This window comes from Chrysochloris asiatica, unplaced genomic scaffold (genome assembly GCF_000296735.1).
Source record: "Chrysochloris asiatica unplaced genomic scaffold, ChrAsi1.0 scaffold00042, whole genome shotgun sequence".
In the NCBI taxonomy this organism is placed as follows: domain Eukaryota; kingdom Metazoa; phylum Chordata; class Mammalia; order Afrosoricida; family Chrysochloridae; genus Chrysochloris; species Chrysochloris asiatica.
The window spans coordinates 11,748,439-11,767,890 of record NW_006408560.1 but is presented as its reverse complement, the minus strand read 5'-3'; the positions used below and the strand labels follow the sequence as shown (position 1 = coordinate 11,767,890).

Sequence of the window (19,452 nt, the reverse complement as noted above, 5' to 3'; positions counted from 1 at the left end):
TCTTAAGAATACAATGAGTGATACATGGCAGTTACATGAAGTGACTTTATATATGAGTTTAGACAAAGGTACTTATTATATAAGCTTAGACAAAAACATTTTTCACATGGGTAAAATATTGATGTTATAACTAAACCATATGGTCCATCATTTCATTACTGGATTCTCTATATTAGACACTGAAGATGCGACACCTCTTCATCCAAGCGTCCCTATTTTTAACTTGTTATTTCAGCTTTATAGTGACAGAATCTTTAAAGAGACACAGTAGGTGGAGGCCACAGACACTACATATAAACACAGGAGTAGAAAAAGGTCTTGAAGAATGTGAGGACAGCATAAAAATATTTACAGAAGCAAAGACAAAATGGTTTAGAATAACAGAATATTAAGAAAACATTAATCTGTTGCTATAGTGAGGCCTCTCTGGGCTCCCAAAACCTTTGCTTTCTTCTCCTTTCATCCTTGCTCATGTTTCTTCCGCTGCTCTTCCCTTGTCTGGAGATGAGGTTGTTTGTACATTTTCTTATAGAAAGAAGCTCACTCTGCTTACATGTTCTTTCATGGCATTATTTTCTTTAGATTGCCCCCATGGCTTCAGCTTCCCTTTGTGTGGTTCATAGGTGAGGTGACGAGACAAACTTGCTTTGAGATCAAACACTGGTTTCTTACTGGACACAGGAGTCTGCACTGCCTCTGTAGTCAGTTTGAAGGGGGTAATAACAGCAGCAAAATCAGGCTTGGCAGCCTTTAACTTTTGTGTCTCAAGCACAGTCAGATACATTCACATGTGGAGACTTTCTGGCTGGAGTCTTGGTCAGTGAGCGTTTATGCTATCTTCAGTAGTAGCTGAAAACCTGATATTCATTTTTGTTGCCGAGATGGAGGACTTGACTGACCGCTTTGTATATAAGATGCTCCAACTTGTGGTGCCCTAAGATCCACGTTGCGAGCGTCGTTGGCTGCCTGGAGTGCAAGCCACAGAGGGCCTTCTGAGCGGAACTGGAGATGATATTGGAGTCAACACAACGCCCCTGTGAACAGGCTGCTTCTTCAGTTCATTAAGTGAGTTGTCATTCTCTTCAAAATGTTTCCTTTTTCTTTCAACATATTGATTGATGGACTCCAGTTCCTTAAAATGAGCCTCATGAAGCTTCTTAAAATTTGGAGTAGTGCTTCCAGGTTTTTTATTTTTTCCAGCTTTTGGAAAACCATTTGTGGAAAGAAACCTCTGTCTTTTTGAAGGTATCTTTAAATTTTCATTACCATTTTTTCTGCTTTTTTCCATGGAAACAGACTTCTCATCAACTTGGCTCTCACGTGGTTAAGAAGGAACATCTACAGCAGCTTTGAAATCCTGGTTTACCTGCTGCTCCCGATTCTGGAATTCAGTGGGATCACTTTATTTTCAATTCTGAATGACACTGGGAGTTTGCGTTCCTTACAATTGTAGTGCGCCTTCTCCGTGTTTTGGTGGTGTGGCTGACAGTTTTCCTCTCCATTTGTTCCTGATCTCTATTTTGTATCTCACTCTCATCACAAGAGGATGAAGAAGTTTGACTTTCAGTCTGTTTCTCATTTTCTTTTCTTGCTTCCTGTTGAAGGTGCGCTTTCAAGGCTTTTAACAACTTATCAGCCCTCAGGTTAGCCTGGAGGCCCAGGTCCTTGGCCAAGTTCTGCAGGTTACTATATTTGAAGGTGTCCAAGTCCTCCATGGAGTGGACGGTCATCGTGACTATCAATCCAGGTGACCACGTAGAGCTGGATCTGCGACTCCCCCAAAGCTGTTCAAAACTCTGGCACCTAAAGGATATTTTTGATCCAAAGAAATAACATCCCAGATAGAAGGAAATGCTGAAAGGAATAAAAAGCATCAAAAATTGTTAATATGTAGGTTGATTTTAATTACCATCAACTTAATAAAGATTTTGTGAGACTTCAAATATAGAATTTCAATTCTATATACTTGCATGTATCTTAGGAGTTCTTATGTGGCTCTGCAGGATAAGTACTGGACTGCTAACCACAAGATCAGGGATTCAGGTTCACCATCCGCTTCTCAGAAACCCTATACAGGGTCTCTATGAGTCGGAACAGACTTGAGGAAACTTAACAATAACAACAACCTATTTATCTATGCAAAATAAATGAAGGAATGTGTCTGACCACACAAAATCTTTTACATCCATCCATTCACCTATGGTCAGCCTTGACAAAGGGCCCAAACACATTAAATGGGGAAGAGATAGTCTCATCAACAAATGGTGCTAGCAAACCTGGAAATCCATTTGCAAAAGAATAAAACAAGATCCATATATCATATCACATACAAAAAGAAATGCAATGTGTGTTAAAGACTTAAATGTGAAACTCAAAACTATAAAGATCATCAATTAAAAAATAGGGGCAAACTTAGGGGCACTGATACATGGCATAAATATACTATCAATCATAATTGACAACACACAAACAGCAGAAGACAAAATGGATGACTGGGACCTCCAAAAATTAGGCATTTATGTACATCAAAGGAGTCCTGGTATGGCGCTGTAGGACAAGCACTGGACAGGAAAAGTTGGTTTGGACTGCAATGTCAAGAAGTAGTCATATGTTAACTTGGACAATATATAACAAAAGTAAAGTTGACATAGGAAAGATGAAGGTAGTAGAGGAAGACACAGGGAGGTGTGTAAGAGTTTAAAGTGAAGAGAGGTAAAAACTGATGGTACATGGAAGGGATTGCAATCACTGTAAAGACACGAAGTGTGTGATTTGTAAATGTGGGACTGATGATCTCTGCTGTAATCCTTTTAATTCACAATTTAAAAAATGTTCAAAAAATCTTACAAAACGGTTCATAGCAGTTTTATTCATATGGCCCCAAATGGAAACAACCTAAAAGTGTTTGCATATATCTCAGTGTGTTTTCAGTCTTCATTTCATCAACAGGAGACTGGATAAACACATCGTGATATATTTATACCATGGAATGCTACTGAGAACTAAAAAAGAACAAATTGCTTACAAATGCATAACTGTGGAAGAATCTCAAAACATATTTAGTGAGCATGAAAGAGTACATACAGTATGAGTTCATTTGTTGTTGTTGTGAAGTGCCATCGAGTCGGTTCCGACATATAGTGACCCTGTATAGGTTTTCTGAGGACTTGAACTGCTAACTGTAGTTCAAAGGGCTTTGCAGTCTGGTGCATCAACCCACAGCGCCACACCAAGACTCCAAGTGAGTTAATTTATATGACGTTTAAACACTAACAAAAAGACTGTGTCTAGGGGAATGGCAAAAAGGTATGAAGTGATTTTCTTGGGTGATGAAAATGGGTGGTAGTTACATGGAAATAATGTTGTTCCCACTCATAGCAACCCTGTATAGATTTCCAAGGAGCAGCTGGTGAATTTGAATGGCCGACCCTACGGTTTTCACCCAGTGCCTATCTTACAGCTTCACACTAGGATTCCATTGGCATAGTACATTACTTAAATTAAGTGAGCTATGCAGCTATATGTTCTGTGCATTTTACTATATATAAACATATATACATATAATATTAATATAAAAGAATTAAACAATAATGTTGTTGTTGTTATGTGCCGTGGAGTCGGTTCCGACTCATAGCGACCCTGTACAGGGTTTCCGAGGCTGTAAATCTTTACGGGAGCAGAAAGCCTCCTCTTTCTCCCACGGAACAGCTGGTAGTGAGTGGTGATGGTAAATGGAATTCAATTACTTCTGTATTTTTCATGAGGAAGGAAGGTAACCCTCTTGCATAACCTTGTTGTTGTTAAGTGCCATCCAGTCGGTACCGACTCATAGCGACCTTATGCACAGCAGAACGAAACACTGCCGGATCCTGGGCCAACCTCACTGCGGTTGCCACGCTTGAGTCCATCGATACTGCCACTTGGCCAATCCATCTCGTTGGGGGGGTCTTCCTTTTTTTCTCAAACATGATACTCTTCTCCAGCGACTGGTCCCTCCTGACAATATGCCCAAAGTCTGAGAGACGAAGTTTGGCCATCTTGGCCTCCAAGAAGCACTCTGGGTGCACTTCTTCCAACACGAATCTAGTGGTTCTTTTGGCAGCCCATGATGGCACTTTCAATATTCTCTTCCATAACTCAAAAGCATCAATTCTTCTACGGTCTTCCATATTCACTGTACAGCTTTTGCATGCATATGCGATTAGTCCTCAAGCTGACATCTTTGCTCTTCAACAATTTAAAAATACGTTACTAAATCAAGAATACATGTTGGAATTTTGGGGGTAGCCACTAAAAAGTTGAATTAAGTGTATGTAACTGTTAACTGACTGGGGTAAGGGTGGGGGTGAGGATAGGGCTGTGGAGGACAGGGAATGGTCGGGCGGCAAGGAATAATAAACATCAATGCAAAAGAAGGCAACAAGGAGAAAAAGACAATAGGGCGGGCAATAGAGAGCACACAGTACGTAATAAGATGAATTTAAATGCAAACACGATAAATTCGTTTATGTTGTGGATGAAACCTGGTTGAAGGAAGAAATCCTCCAGGGCATTTGTAAAGCGAGAACTGGAGTGAAGCTGGATGGGTCCAGTACTTTCCTCCTTGCTACTTCTCTTGCTTCATTATGAAGTCCACTTTCCAAAAGGTGCTTCTATTTTTTTTGCAATTCCTCACCATCTAGGGTTCTTCAGAAATCAGTTTCTCTCGCCTCAAGTTTCTAGCCTTTTGTGAACTGCAACCAGACGAGTAGGGTTCTTTGCTGCCTAGAATCCCTTTCTAAATTCCCCACCTCACTTGCAGTGTTGAAAAAGTTTCCGAACGCTGCATTTTTGAGAGTGGGAGAATTAGAAAGATGTCGTTTACATGTACTTTAAAAAAAAATTAAAAGTAAACATTTTTTTCACTCAGTCCACAATAAAAACCTTAAATTTAAAAAAAAAAAAAGTAAACACTTTTTTCCTGGGAGGGAGTAAAAGAAAACCAAAGATAGCAGAGGATGGTTTCGATCCATCGACCTCTGGGTTATGGGCCCAGCACGCTTCCGCTGCGCCACTCTGCTGGTTGATGGTTTTCCTTTCAAAATGCCTATACGAAGTTTTAACTATGCTCGCGGTCCTGACTTGCTACACAGTGCCATCTAGTGTCTGATTCAAAAATTGTCATACCTGTGTTTATTGGCTAGGTCCTGATAGTAGGCGTTTTTTAATTGGTTCGTAAACCGGTTTTTTTCGTAAACCAATAGATGTTAGCATTTGGGTAAGGCGGGAACCAATTGCGACGGGTTTTGTTGGGACACTCCAGCTAGCGGCTTCTCCAGTAGTTTCTTCCGAGGAAGGGGCGGTTGGTGTATCCTCCATTGTTAGGAATTCACGGCGCCATGAGGTAAAGGAGTCCGGGTTTTCTATCAATGTTTTGAGTATTCAACGGGAATCTTTGGGAAGTCAGAGGAGCTGAAAAGGCCACGTATCTAAGGGCTAGTTTAATAGTTGGACTTGCTGTCCTTTTAGACGGAGAGGGGTCGGAGGCCAACCGGGGCCGAGAAGCAGAGGCCTGGGATGGGGGTGGGTCTTGAGAGTGGGAAGGCGGGTTCGACATCGTCGTCCCTTAGGGGTTTAGGTAAGAGTGGGTTGCTGTAGTCCCAGGAGTACCCTTCCGCATTCTCACCCCATTTAGACTGAGAAGGCTGGAACGTGTTGCGTTCGTTATCAATGCTAAATGTTTGACATACAGCATATGCTCAATTAGTGTTCTAGTACGTACATGACTACATGAACACTACCATTTGAACTCCAGAAGTGTTAAGATTGGTGTGTCTAGGGGTTTTGGTGTATTTCTTAGGACCACAGTGTCTGGGCCCCATCATTATTACTTGGTGGGGCATTGTGATGCAGTTATCCCGAATGAAGCAGGTCCTGGGGGAGGGGGAGAAGTAAATGGTGGGATAGTTGAGAGCGATGGACATAGGCTAGCATGAACTGATGTGGCTGATAGGATGGAGATTCCTTTCCTCGATTGAAGTCAAAATAAAATCCTTTTAATGCATTTCTAGGGGTGACAGAGGCCGAGGTAGGGGTGGGCGCTTTGGCTCCAGAGGAGGCCCAGGAGGAGGGTAAGTGTCAGTTTTTTTAAACATCTCAGCACTAGGTGGTTGCTGTTTCAATCATCTAAATAGGAGTAAGTGGACTTCTGTGACTTGCTTATGTGAGAGAGTTGTGGTTTAGCAACATGCTCTCCTGCTAAGTGTTGAGGTGACCCCACTTTCCTAACAAGGATACCCCACCCCACCCCCAGGAGACTATCACTGGTTCTGAGGACAGACATGTTTTCAGAATTGCTAGTACATTATAATCACAAAAATATGATTGTATTAACCAGTTGTCAGTGATTGGGAAAGGCTGGGGGTGCAGTATGCAATTAGGTGATAGTAACTTTGAACAATCAGTTGTTTTCTCTCTGTTAAAGCTTTATGTTTAGGAGGCTTAGTATCCTCTGGAATGCTAACAAATGTATACATCTCTTTATTTCAGTCTCCAAGAGGTGCTAGCAAACCAAACAATTTAGGAAGAGAAAATAAAAGGATTGTTTCACTTAAAATTTCATTCGATATCTATGTGGTGAATAATTTTGTCTGTTTCCCTTGTCTTACTTAAAGGTTTAGGCCCTTTGTGCCTCATATCCCATTTGACTTCTATTTGGTGAGTACTTTGGATTAATAATAAATGCTTTTGGGCCACTATTTACCTGTAGATGTAGAAATAGAGCCCAGTATCTCCTTGTTAATGAAGTTAAATGGTAGTTAGAATAGGAAAAGAGATTTGTGAATGAAGATGGGATTTTGTATATTTGTCTTACATGCAAAAATAGTGTCTGGGTGAGGAGATAATTCTTTGACTACTTGGCAGTCATATGATTGTAATCTTTGTTCAGAATAATTAATTGTTAATATTAAGGTAGTTCAAGCTTAATTTGACTGTTTCTTGTTTGTATCCTTGCTTGAATGTCTTCAGGAGTAAAAAAATAGGTGTAGCATTTTCTACAAGTTAAAAATTTTTTTTTAGCAGCAGAGAAACAAGTTTTTCCTATGTATAGTTTTTGGTAAATATTGTATCTGTTTATTAGTGCTGTCGAGTCACTTCTGACACATAGTGACCCTATGTAGGGTTTCCGAGGAGCAGATGGTTGTATATAGTAGTTGTTTATTTCTGGTTTAGTGCGAGATGGCTTTTCCCCGAGTCAAGCCAGCCCCTGATGAAACATCCTTCAGTGAGGCCTTGCTGAAGAGGAATCAAGACCTTGCTCCTAATTCTGCTGAACAGGTGTGTTCTTTGGCTTCTTTCTTGCGAGTTCTCTAAGAAGGGGCCTATTCCATTCCCACTGCTATCCAGTCAGTTCCAATTCTAGGGACACTGTATAGGCGTATAGGCTTTCGAGGTTATAAATCTTTATGGGAGCAGAAAGCCTCCTCTTTTTCCTGCTGAGTACCTAATGGTTTTGAACTGCCAACCTGTGGTTAGTAGTCCATTGCTTATCCTACACCACCACAGGGCTCCTTTTAATGTTAGAAAAGTGAGTAACTATAGGTGAGCTTACAAGTAAATTATTAAAGCTGAACCTTGATGCAGGGTTTAACTTTTCTACTTATTTCTCATGTGGATGGAGATGAGAGCCAGGTGAATGTGTAAACAGATTTTATATATATATACATCAAGAGAGAGAGAGTCAGATTTTTATTGGGGGATTCTGTGGGATCAAAGTTTGTTATGGCAAATTTAAGGTCCAGCAGGGCCAACTTGTTTTTAAAGCTTTATGTTGGTACTAAACTTGTCCTGGTGTGGACTAATGTGCTGTGGGCTAATGCGTCCGACTGCAAAGTTGTTTGAACTGCAAGGTCAGTGTTCAAGCTCATCAACTGCTCCTTGGAAACCCTATACAGGGTTGCTATGCTATGGGTTGGAATTGACTTGACGACACTTAACAATAACAAGCCTTATATAGAAGGGGCTTGGGGAAAATACTCTGAGAAATTGTTTAATTTCTGTGTAATATCTGTTTTTCAGGCTTCTATACTCTCTCTGGTGACAAAAATAAACAATGTGATTGACAATTTGATCGTGGCTCCAGGGACATTTGAAGTGGTTAGTATTTGATTTAGTTTTAGGAAAGGGCAGACTTGGTACTAATGACGTTTCCTTGGCTTCTGTCTGAATTCCAGTTGTCTTTCTCTAAATCCAAGCCTAAAATGGTAAAAGTACAGTGCCTTTCCTTTCTGATACTGATCTTGGGGAGTTCTATCATTGTTATTTATGAGGTGGTTTTGGAATATGATACGACCCCTCCTGCATCTGAATCTGGGAAATAAAGAAATTCAAAAAGAATGAGGCAGTCTTTTTTCTTTTAAAATTTTCTTCTGAAATCCCTTTTCCAACAGCAAATTGAAGAAGTGCGACAGGTAGGATCATATAAAAAGGGAACGATGACTACGGGACACAATGTGGCTGACCTGGTGGTAATCCTAAAGATTCTTCCAACATGTGAGTGTGCCTCTTTCTGGCAATGCATGGGAGGGAGCATAGTAATCTTTCCAAGCCAAATTTTTTTGTGAAAAGATGTTTGGGAAACAATAGCGTTTTCTATTGTGTATTGGGGTGATACAGTGCAGACTTTGGAGTGTCTATGAAAAATGTATGGCCAGTTACTGTAGGACCGTGTTAAATTAACTAGGAGCGATTTTGGCTTCTGGAGACATTAGGTCTGCAGATAATTTTTGATCTTCACAACTAGTGGAGGAAGGTGTTTACTTTTGGCATCAAATAACTGGTGGCCAAGAATGCGGCTAAGCATTCTACAGTTGCCAAGGGCAGCTCTAATCTACCTGGAACAAAGAATTATCCACCTTTTAATGTCATTAGTGCCTCTGATGAGAAACCTGCTGTAGGGAGAGTTTAGGAAGTAACTAACTGTTCAGTGAGCCCACCAACTTCTTTAAAAGCTTGAAAAGTCTACATAAATTTTTCTTTTAAAAAAGCTACCCTGTGAAAATAAATGTAACTAGACATGCCAACATTTACTATTTCCTTTTCTCTCATCTAGTGGAAGCTGTTGCTGCCCTGGGGAACAAAGTTGTGGAAAGCCTAAGAGCACAGGATCCCTCTGAAGGTTTGAGTTTGTTGTTGAAAATTATTTTAGTGGTTATAGGAGCCAAAGTTAATTAATTACATTTTGAAGTGTAATTACATTCACTTTTAACAAAGTTGTATCAGGCTGCATGGAAAAGTAAGAGTTATTTTGGGACAGGTTTGTCAGGGACCTCAGGGCATTCCAAATCTAGTTGATCACTCTGCTCTTCTAAGCTCTGTATTCTAAATTCTTATTGTGGACTCTTGTTGCTGGTTTAAAAAACCCCACCTGTTTGGTCACTTAATGGAAATGTAATCATTGTCGGTTTTTTTTTTTTTGTTTCCTTCTTTCAGTTTTGACCATGCTGACCAATGAAACTGGCTTTGAGATCAGTTCTTCTGATGCTACAGTGAAGATTCTTATTACAACAGTACCACCCAATCTGCGAAAACTAGACCCAGAACTCCATTGTTAGTCACTTTTTCCATTGCTGGAAAAGTTGGGAAAAATGAAACACATTGATTATTGAGTTTACTTAGCTTGTTGCTGTTCCACATGAATTGTTCTGGGAATTGAGAGAGAGTGAAATTTTCAAAGACAGAATGGACATGAATGCAGTTTGAGATTTTACCAAAAAAGGGCTGGGAAGTATTTATTGGGGGAGATAGGATTTTAGAGAAAATCATGAACTTTTGCATGTTTCTGGAGTTGGTTTGGGGAAGAAATAGTGATTTCTCAGACTAGTAATTTACTAATTTGAACATGGAGTGGTTTAAGGAAGTTACACAGGTCTCCCAAGTTCTTGGACTGTGGTCATTGGATTTGATGTTTGCTCAGTGATAGGGATGTTTTGTCTTTCCTTGTCTTCTAGTGGATATCAAGGTGCTGCAGAGTGCCTTAGCCGCTATCCGGCATGCCCGCTGGTTTGAGGAAAATGCTTCTCAGTCCACGTGAGTAGTCCCTCCTGAATATTTAAGATTGCCAACCCCCACCCCCACCCCCCAACTACAGTGAAAAACAGGTTCCCCCATTTCTTTTTGTCAGTTGTTATTTTGGCTGTGATCTGTCTAGATTTTTAATCCCCCCTCACTTAACATACATTTAGACAGAAAGAACATGTAGTTGTAGAAATAGTATAGAGTATGTTTCAACTGTACTTTAGGTGTGGAAGTACATGCTTTTATTACTTTTAATCTCTGGATTTCTTTTACCTTCAGAGTTAAAGTTCTCATTAGACTGCTGAAGGATTTGAGGATTCGTTTTCCTGGCTTTGAACCCCTCACACCTTGGATTCTTGACCTATTGGTAGGTAAAGTGCAGTTCTTGACCACGCTTATGTAACTATAATTATTCTGAAACCTCTCAGGAGTATTAAATTAAATATGTAGTTATTGAGTATAGTGTTCTTTCATGACTGCCATCAGTTCATTACAGACAGTCTCTGTGTTAACAAATGATGAGATCTGTTTTTAAGAATTTGTAGGTCAGTCAGAAAAGGTGCCTGTCATTCTTGCTTTAGTGCAAGAAAAGGCTTATAGCCTTTCCAGTGGTTCAAAAGCTGCATATGCAGCAAGTGAAGGTGATTGTGAAGAAGTTGTTGCAAGGGTTGGTTCAGTCATTCAAAGTGGAGCTTCAAAGATAGTGGCCAACATTAACAGTTTAAATGGGTGTGGACTCTATAATCCTGCTAATAATCCAATCTCATGCAGATTGGATTATTCCTTTTCAGTGCTTCTTCCAAGTATTCCTTTTCAGTGCTTCAACCCCTTAATGTTTATTGTTCTGGTACCATGACAAATTTCCCAAATTATAAAAATTCTGATCTGTTCCTGTTTGGCTTTGTCTGCTATGACAGTTGGTTTGTAGCCCTGCATTAAAGGGCAAGTGGGAGTTGTTTGTAGGACATGTTATGACCTGGGGACAGCCTTTCTTGTGATACTGGAGATTACTCTCAACAGCCACTGCAGAATTACATTTCAGCATGAAATTTTGACTAAACCCTAGTGACCAAATTTTATGATAAAAGTTTAGTTTGAAGATAGAACTGCCATTTATGGTAGCATGCTTACCAGATTTATTGTTTTTCAGGGGCACTATGCTGTGATGAACAACCCCACCAGACAACCTTTGGCCCTCAACGTGGCATACAGGTATAGCCTGCTTTGTTGGGTTTGGGCTGGTTGTAAATTGTTTTGTGCCTTCCTTTAATACTCCCCATTGTATTTCAGGCGTTGCTTACAGATACTGGCTGCAGGATTGTTCCTGCCGGGTTCAGTGGGTATCACTGATCCCTGTGAGAGTGGCAACTTCAGAGTACACACAGTCATGACCCTGGAACAGCAGGTATTGTGTTGGCTGGTATCTTTGGGCTTGGCTCCAGGCTGGGTTGTGAATATAGCTGACAGGAAAATCCTAAAGCCCACAGATAAGAATCTCAAGTATTAGCTCATGAAACACCCTACCCCCTACAGGAAGCAGTGTTCTTAAAGAGAATGCTGGAAAGGAAAGTATGCATGTATATTTCTCATGGACTTCTCTAATGTGTGATTCTCCAGATCTTTACATTAGTTTTCATTGTAATCAACTCTTTATTGTTTTTATCTAAAATTAGCATTAAAAATGACAGAAACAAGACACCAAATGTGCATGGGTTTTATCTTAATTAAAGATACAAAGTCTCTTGATATTTTGTGACCAAGATGACCATTACATTCTCCTTTGCTTAATTAAACTTTATAGGGGCTTCCTTTTGACCTTAGACCTCTGACTACCCTCTTTCACTGTTCCAGGTGCCCAGTCAGAGAATCCCTTAGCTACTACCTCCTTTACCCCTCATCCCTTAGGAATTTTCAGGTAGCTGAATCAGAAAAAAATAACAATTGGAGCCAAACAGCCCTTATTGCGAACTTAGTAGCTCATCCCATCAATCATCACCCAACATCTTTCATTATTTTCCACTGAAGCCCTTAAGAACCCTGCTGCAGAGTTGAGCCCAGACTTAGTTCCAGTTTTATCTCCCCTGTTGCAGTAGACATTTTAAAAAATAAAATCATCTTTGCCTGTTTTCTCATTGTTGGGTGCTTTTTATCTGTGGCTTGTCTTGTTACTGTCATAAATTAATATGAACATATGAGAAGCATAGAGTAACATGTAAGGCCTGGTAGGTCAAGGCAAGGGTAGTTGCTAATGAGCTGGTGGCCCCGTTAACATTAGTAACTCAAGGGAAACACCACCTAATGTCAAGATGATAAGCCCCGGAAGAGTTGCTAAATACTGGTCAGAAATCAAATGGAATATGGTTTTTAGAGGTCTTCCCAAGACTGGTCCTGAGAATAAAAGTTGTCATCTCTATTCTCCCTATGAATTACCCTTGATGTTTCTTTTTCAGGATATGGTCTGTTACACAGCTCAGACTCTGGTTCGAATCCTTTCACATGGAGGCTTCAGGAAGATTCTTGGCCAAGAGGGTGATGCCAGCTGTGAGTAATCACTGGGTCGGGGCTTCTAGTCTCTGGTCTACAAAGAAGCTGTTAATATACTATCATATATTTTAGTATTTCATGTAAATCATGACTTAAAACTTGAGTTGTCAGAAATCATTTTACTTTTTTAGATCTTGCTTCTGAAATATCTACTTGGGATGGAGTGATAGTGACACCTTCAGAGAAAGCTTATGAGAAGCCACCAGAGAAAAAGGAAGGAGAAGAGGAAGAGGAGAATACAGAAGAACCACCTCAAGGAGAGGAAGAGGAAAGCATGGAGACTCAGGAGTGACCCTCTCTTCATCCCCTTTCCTACTCAAGGGGAAGACTTGGAGCTTAAGTTAGCTGCTACTGGGCATTACATGTGGCATTTCTGTAGGATATGGGGAGACTATAGGAAGGAAACTAAACTCTAAAGGAACAAGTGTCAATTCTACTGGGTTCTGGTATTGGCTTAGCAGCCTGAAATCTCCATTTGTGACTATGCCATGCATTTGTAGAGAAGCAGGATACCAACATTTCCTATTAACTCTCCTATTTCCAATCTCCTGGAAACTGCTCTCAACCAGTACTTTGTTGAAATGTGAATTGAAAATTTTTTTTCTAAGAAAAACGATTAAATACTTCCTGTAAGGTTCTTGGTCTTGTGTTTCCTTGGCAACTGACAGTCTTCCTAGCTTCCTTTTGTTCTCTTATCTTTATTGAAAATTACATAGGTTTTTACATTATAAATATGAAATAATGTGAAGCCATTTAGATGTAAGTATAAAGGACTTTTAGGAGCTTTTTTTGCATAATAGCATAATCTAGAGTACGATAGAAATATTTATTGAATTAAACGGTTCTAGCAACACTGCTGCTATATTCATGCCAGTGCAATATAAAAGAGGGTGGATAGGCATCATTCACCTTGGCTTTGACTGCCCTCTTCCAAATCCTCAGTGTAAACAAAGGAAAATGAGAAGTCAGGTAGAGGACATGTGCCCAAGCCCACCAACCAGGCACATAACAGAAAGCCTTGCCCTTATTAAGGGAAAGGAGATGAATATACTTAAAAAAAAAAAAGAAAAGAAAATCAAACGTAATAGTCTTAGATCATTCTTGGAGGAAAGCAAGAACCATAATGTCTTTTAAGTCCTTTGGGATCCTGAGTCCTGTACAGTTGCTTAGGGTCCCCACACAAATGGGTGCTTCAAATACAAACCATAAGACTGTTTGCTCTCCCAGGGTCAACAGGGATTAAGTGTCTCCTGGAGTCTTCTCATGATGACTGAAACAAGGCAGTGGGGAACAGTACTTGTAATATGCTGAGGCCATGGGCTCATCTGGCCTGTACTACTTGCTTGGGGAACCAGGAGGGTAAACTCCTGAATCCAGCATTGCTCTCCTCCTGGCTGTTTCCTTGGCAACGCTGTGGTTTAGCCGCCTCAGTCTTTCCTATAAGACAATTGAGTATCTTAATAACTGTTGTCTGAAAGGCTTTTTAGAGGTCACTGTTAACTAGATGCTTAAAAATTTTTCATGTATGATCCATCTCAAAGTGTACTGAAACGTTAAGTGCTGTCAAGTTGGTTCCAACTCAGCGACTCTAAGGCTTCAAAGGAGCAGCTGGTGAGTTTGAACCGCCAACCTTGTGGGTTAGTGGTCTCCCACAATGCCACGCCAGGACTCTAGTGAGATACAGAACATAAATTGCAACTAAGTATTGAGACCACCACTCATCAGTTTATTGTACTGTGGTGGCTTGTGTTTTGTGATGTTAGAAGCTATGCCACTGGTATTTAAATACCAGTAGTCCTCGTAGTGGAGCTACAAACCTTAAGGGTCAGCAGTTTGAAACTGCCAGCTGTTCCATGGGGGAAAGATGAGGCTTTCTGCTCCCATAAAGATTTACAGCCTCAGAAACCCTGCACAGGGTCACTATGAGTCAGAACTGCGCAGTCCTGGTATGGTGCTGTGGGCTAATGCCTCAAACTGCAGTCATTTGAACTGTAAGATCAGTGGTTCAAGCTCACCAGCTGCTCCTTGGAAACCCTACATAGGGTTGCTATAGGTCAGAATCAACTAGATGGCACTTAAAAACAAAGGGTCACCCAGAGTTCTGGCATGCTGCTGTGGGGTAATGCGCTGGACTTCAAGGTTAGCTTGAACCACGTTCAAACTCACCAGCCACAATTTGGAAAACCTATACAGGATCACTATGAGTCAAAACCAACTCAATGGCAATTAACAACAGGGTTACCCAGGAGTGGTATGGTGCTGTAGGATATGCACTGGACCCCAAGTTTGGTTTGAACCGCAAGGTTGGCGGTACAAACTACCAGCTGCTGCTTGGAAACCCTATCAGGGTCACTAAGAGTGAAAGGCGGTGAGAAGGGCCATTTCTGAATGGCTAGCCACTGAAAACTTTATGAATAGCAGCAGAACATTGCCAGATATAGTGTAGGAAAATGTGACCCTCAAGTTGGAAGGCACCCAAAATACTGAAGAACTGCTGTTTGAGTTGACCTTCAATGATGTGGGTGGAACAAAGCTTTCAAGACATTTGTTTGCTGATATGGCACAACTCAAAATGGGAAGAAATGGCTGCAAACATATTCATTACACAGTGGTAGTTAACAATTCCAAACTACCAGCTGTTCCGTGGGAGAAGGATGGGGCGTTGTGCTCTTGTAAAGATTTACAGCCTCGGAAACCCTGTACAGGGTCGCTATGAGTCAGAACGGACTCCACGGCACACAGCCAGCCAGTTAACAATGGGCTCAAATATAACAATTGTGAGGCTGGTGCAGGTCCCGGGGCAGCATTTAGTGCTGTTGTGCACAGGGGTGCTATGAGCTGGAACCGACTTAGCATCTAACAAATACTGAAAAAAAAATTAGCTCTATCATGGCTGACACTAGATGACAATCCTTTCCCCAGAGTTAAAAAAAAATAATTGTGACTTCCATTGTGTAGATTTTAACAACACCCTTAAAATTGAATACTCTGAGCACTCAGCAAAGAATCACTGTTGGTACCAAATTCTTTTACCTGGGCATTCTGTAGAATGTTGTTGACCAAGACAACTCTTCGCCGAGCATTAAGTAGCTTCTTCACATAAGGGTCAAGATCCAGGGCCACCTTCTGATCCTCATTGATGCGGCAGAGTTCTGGGAACGTAGTAAAGTAAAACAGTGAGTTAACTCATTCTCAGGGAAAGTATGCTAGTAATGGGTTGGAAAACACTTTTGCACCCACACAGGCCACAGTCACTAGAGACTCAGGCATTCCTGAAGGAGTTCACTGGCAGCCCTGGTATCCTGAAACTAAGCGACAGAAACCCAGCCCAGAGAATGGCAAAACAAGAAGTATTGAAGGTGTGCTAGAAAATCCAAATATTGAAGGATGCTCACTCACCTGTAGCTAGGTTGTCAATTTGTTCCCGGAGTTCTACCTGACTCTCTCTGTAAAGGAATACAAGGTCCACAGTCAGGCAATTAATGAACTCATGAAACGAATTCCTCTATGTGTTTCTTAAGTGCTGTGGGAATCGAGGCTCAACTTAACCTTCCATGTGTCGTCGTCCACCCATTCTACCCTGCCTCAAATCCACTTTCCAACTTGATTCTTAGTCCTGTCTGAACGCCAACCAGCGAGACTCCATCTTGGCTCCTCCCTTTCTCGGCCCCGCCCCCTAAAAGACCCGGTCGAGGCCCGCCCACCCTCTGGGCACCTGACTGCGTGGACGTGAGAGTCGAGCTGCTGTACGGCTGGTTGCAGAAACTCAAGGAGTCCCTCAGCGAAGAGGTCGCGACCTGCAGGCCCCGCCACCGGGGTCCCTGCCCCAGACACAGCGGCGGAACCAGCCCCAGCCATCACGAACTATCCTTATGCCCGGAACCTGCCGCGAGGGCCGCCGGGAACTGAAGCTCAGTGGAAGCGCGCCGCGAGGGGGCGCCGGCAAATGCCGTCTGCCACCCAGAACTGGCATTTCTGGGAAATGAAGTCTTTGGGGCGAGCAGGACGGGGCCAAGGCCCGGGCCCTACAGACTCCTGGGAGTTGTAGTTCTTTGTAGGCCTTGCAGTAGTGGCTTTTGAAAACCTTGTTTCTGGTCTACAGAAATTGGAGGGAAGAGACTTACTTTGGGTGGCTGGAGCAGCTAGTACCTTTTCCCCTAAGAGATGAAAAATACGAATCTCCCTGTTGTCCATAGCCTTCCCATGTTGGTGTGGGGCAGTAGGATCAACACCGAACTGGGAAGCACAAGGTCAGCAGTTGAAGCTCCATGGAAACCCTATACAGGGTCTCTATGGTCGGAACCGACTCTACAGCACTTAACAGTAGCAAGGGAAAAAGTGTATTTTTAATGGCACTGAAAATACATACTACGTTTCCATATATTCATTTTTTTGTCTTTGAGAGATTCCCTAGTTTTGTTTCTCGTGGCTTTCCAAAGAGTTTACATCTCTTGTTGAATTTTCAGTGAGACCCACCAGCTGCATCCTGCATCCTGCACCAAATGTGGAGCCTGGGTGGGCCAGAAAGCAGTGTGGTGACAGGGTTAGCAAAGGGTCCTTGGCTGTGGGGAGGAAGGGCCTGGTTATGGTTTGAACTGGGAAAGAGAACTTGAGCGTCATGCTTTTTAGGACCTCTGCCAGGTCTAGGTAAGGGAGAGGGATACCCCTGGTTCACCATGCTTTCTTGGAGGTTAGGACTCTGGGGAACCCTAAGAATGCTGCAGGGGTCCCTGGGTGGCACAAACGAGTTATGTTTGTCTATTAACCAAAACCGACTTTTCAGCACTTAACAATTAACAGAAAGGTTGGTGGTTCAAACTCACCTAGTTAATGCTGAAGATGGCTTTTATATAATAACACCCTATAGAGCCATTCTGTGTGTGACACATGAGGTCACCATGAATTGGATTCAACTTGACAGTAACAAGGGTTTTCAATGCTTCAGTGGACGAACTGAAGTGGGGCAGCAGTAGGGATGGCAGTGGGAAAGATAGCAGTGCAGGCCCGAGATTCCATCTGTCTTATCCACCATGCTCCTGGAGGGCTGCCACTCCTCCACCTGCCTCCATCTCCAGCTCTGTGGACAACTTCTCTGGCCACACTTGGATTAGTTCAGGCTCCAGGACTCCTTATCACAAAAGCATCAGAGACTAAGCAAGCCACCAGGAGCCATTCCTCCTCTTTGTCTTTCTTGTCTACCTTTCCCCTGCTCCTCTCTTCTCTTCTGTGACCCTGTGACCTGGCTTTCCTCCTCAAATACAGTTCCTTTAGTGGATGTGCTTTCAGTTAAAATCCAAAGGGGAAAGCTTTAGGAAATTTTGGGTAAACCTGTTTCAATCAAGACTATTCCAGATAGATTTGTCACTTCCTCTTTCATTACACACCCCTGGCCCAAACCAGGGATATAGGATATATTTTAATTTTACGCAATCACCAAGGTATGCCATGGCAGTAGGTAGCTGCTGTGGGTGAATGGTGGGCATCATGGGATCATACAGGGACACGAGGGAGACAGAACACAAGAACAGATTAGTGAGAGATTTGCCCATTCTTTCTCTCATGTGATTGTTCAAATTGGAGACCTGGGAACCACCCCTAACTCTTCTCTCACACTCAGACATCCCAGATATCTGATTCCTGGGGAATTGTGGAGGGTGTAACCTCTCCCCTCACACTGCCACTGCCTGGATTCAGGTCCTTTTTCTTTTTCTTTTCTAATCTAATAAACCCTGAAGGTTTTCCTAACCTCTGTGGAGGCTTCCTCTAGGCCATCCTCACCAGTATTCAGTGTAAATCTCTCTGTGTACCTCTCCTGGTTAAAATCCTTTAAAGCCTTCTGACTGCCCAAAGCAGAGCCTAAACTTTAGCAGATTATTGTTGTTAAGTGCCATGGAGTCAATTCCAACCCATAGCGATTAGGTTCCACATTACCTATACCATTTCTTCCCAGTTTACCTTGGAGGCCTACTGAATGCTCACTTTCCTGTGTGCAAAATGCTTTTAGACTTCTGAGCTTTTGTACTTATTACTATTAGTGCATGGGATAGTCTTCCTTCTATCAAGCTTTGCCTTGTCTTTCAACATGCAAGGTCATCAGTCTCTTCTCTCATGCTCCCAGTGTGCTTTTATAAACAATTACGCCTTGTTTGGGTCTGTATGGCAGATGGTGACTGAATGAGTGAAAGGCTGATTCAGGAGTCAGGCTCAATCTCTTTCTCCCACTCTACCGAGAACACTCATGGGGGACCAAGCATGGCAGAGGTAAGCACAGGTCACAAGAGACTGGAAACTATACTGAGGAACAAGTAGAACTGGAAGGCCCATGGCTGGTAGGGGAGTTCTGTGTGAGTCCTTTCATGAGGACAGGAAAGGAGGGTGTCCCAATGGAATTTTATCAACAGTTGCTGCCATCTTTTTTTCTCCCCATTGTTTTCAAGGTCCCCCTTTCCTCCCATGTGTTTCAAAGCCCTACGTGTCCCTTTCCTTCCTTTTCTTACATAGAGGACCTCAGCTGATTATGGGCAGGTGGCTCAAAAGCCACCATATTAAACACGAGAGGCAGGTCCCAGGTAAACAAAGCCATACTTGAGGGAACCATACCTGTTGTAACCTTGGGGAAGAGGCAAAGTATTTGGGAAGGGGGCACATACTGGATAAAATTCTACAGGGTTATTGGACAGTATGTTAGTCACTCACTCACTCATTCTGCAGCACATCCCTTTCCCAAATCCAAACCATATCCTGCCGCCACTGAGAGATTTCTAATAGGTCCTTTGGGTTTCTGAGGCAGTGAATGTTCATGGGAGCAGTAAGCCTTTATCTTTCACTTGTACTCTGTCTTCCAAAATAAAG

The 19,452-nt window shown here is 42.1% G+C and overlaps 2 protein-coding genes, 1 non-coding gene and 1 pseudogene across 4 annotated transcripts; 1 reads left to right on the top strand and 3 right to left on the bottom strand.

Moving 5' to 3' along the window:
• Positions 1–399: 399 nt before the first annotated feature.
• Positions 400–1,730, bottom strand: LOC102841963 (annotated as a pseudogene).
• A 3,258-nt stretch (positions 1,731–4,988) lies between these two features.
• On the bottom strand, positions 4,989–5,060 carry TRNAM-CAU. Its single transcript has one exon. It is a non-coding gene; the product is annotated as a tRNA-Met (tRNA).
• A 219-nt stretch (positions 5,061–5,279) lies between these two features.
• ILF2 (interleukin enhancer binding factor 2) lies at positions 5,280–13,235 on the top strand. Of its 2 annotated transcripts, none has more exons than XM_006861471.1 (14): positions 5,280–5,383; positions 6,051–6,110; positions 6,654–6,696; positions 7,213–7,317; positions 8,059–8,136; positions 8,430–8,532; positions 9,092–9,157; positions 9,472–9,588; positions 9,990–10,068; positions 10,336–10,423; positions 11,207–11,268; positions 11,347–11,461; positions 12,507–12,597; positions 12,732–13,235. In XM_006861471.1, the coding sequence occupies exons 1-14, from the start codon at positions 5,379–5,381 to the stop codon at positions 12,890–12,892; spliced, it is 1,173 nt and encodes a 390-aa protein (XP_006861533.1). In that variant the 5' UTR covers positions 5,280–5,378; the 3' UTR covers positions 12,893–13,235. The 2 variants fall into 2 exon arrangements, with proteins under 2 accessions (XP_006861533.1, XP_006861534.1); XM_006861472.1 differs by having other exon boundaries at positions 7,194–7,317; positions 12,732–13,005.
• Positions 13,236–13,935: 700 nt separating this feature from the next.
• On the bottom strand, positions 13,936–16,512 carry SNAPIN (SNAP-associated protein). The gene is made up of 4 exons (XM_006861470.1): positions 16,316–16,512; positions 16,000–16,046; positions 15,634–15,752; positions 13,936–14,037 (listed from the first exon to the last, which is right to left on the bottom strand). Exons 1-4 carry the CDS (start codon positions 16,456–16,458, stop codon positions 13,936–13,938), a joined length of 411 nt encoding a protein of 136 aa, XP_006861532.1. The 5' UTR covers positions 16,459–16,512.
• Positions 16,513–19,452: the final 2,940 nt, after the last annotated feature.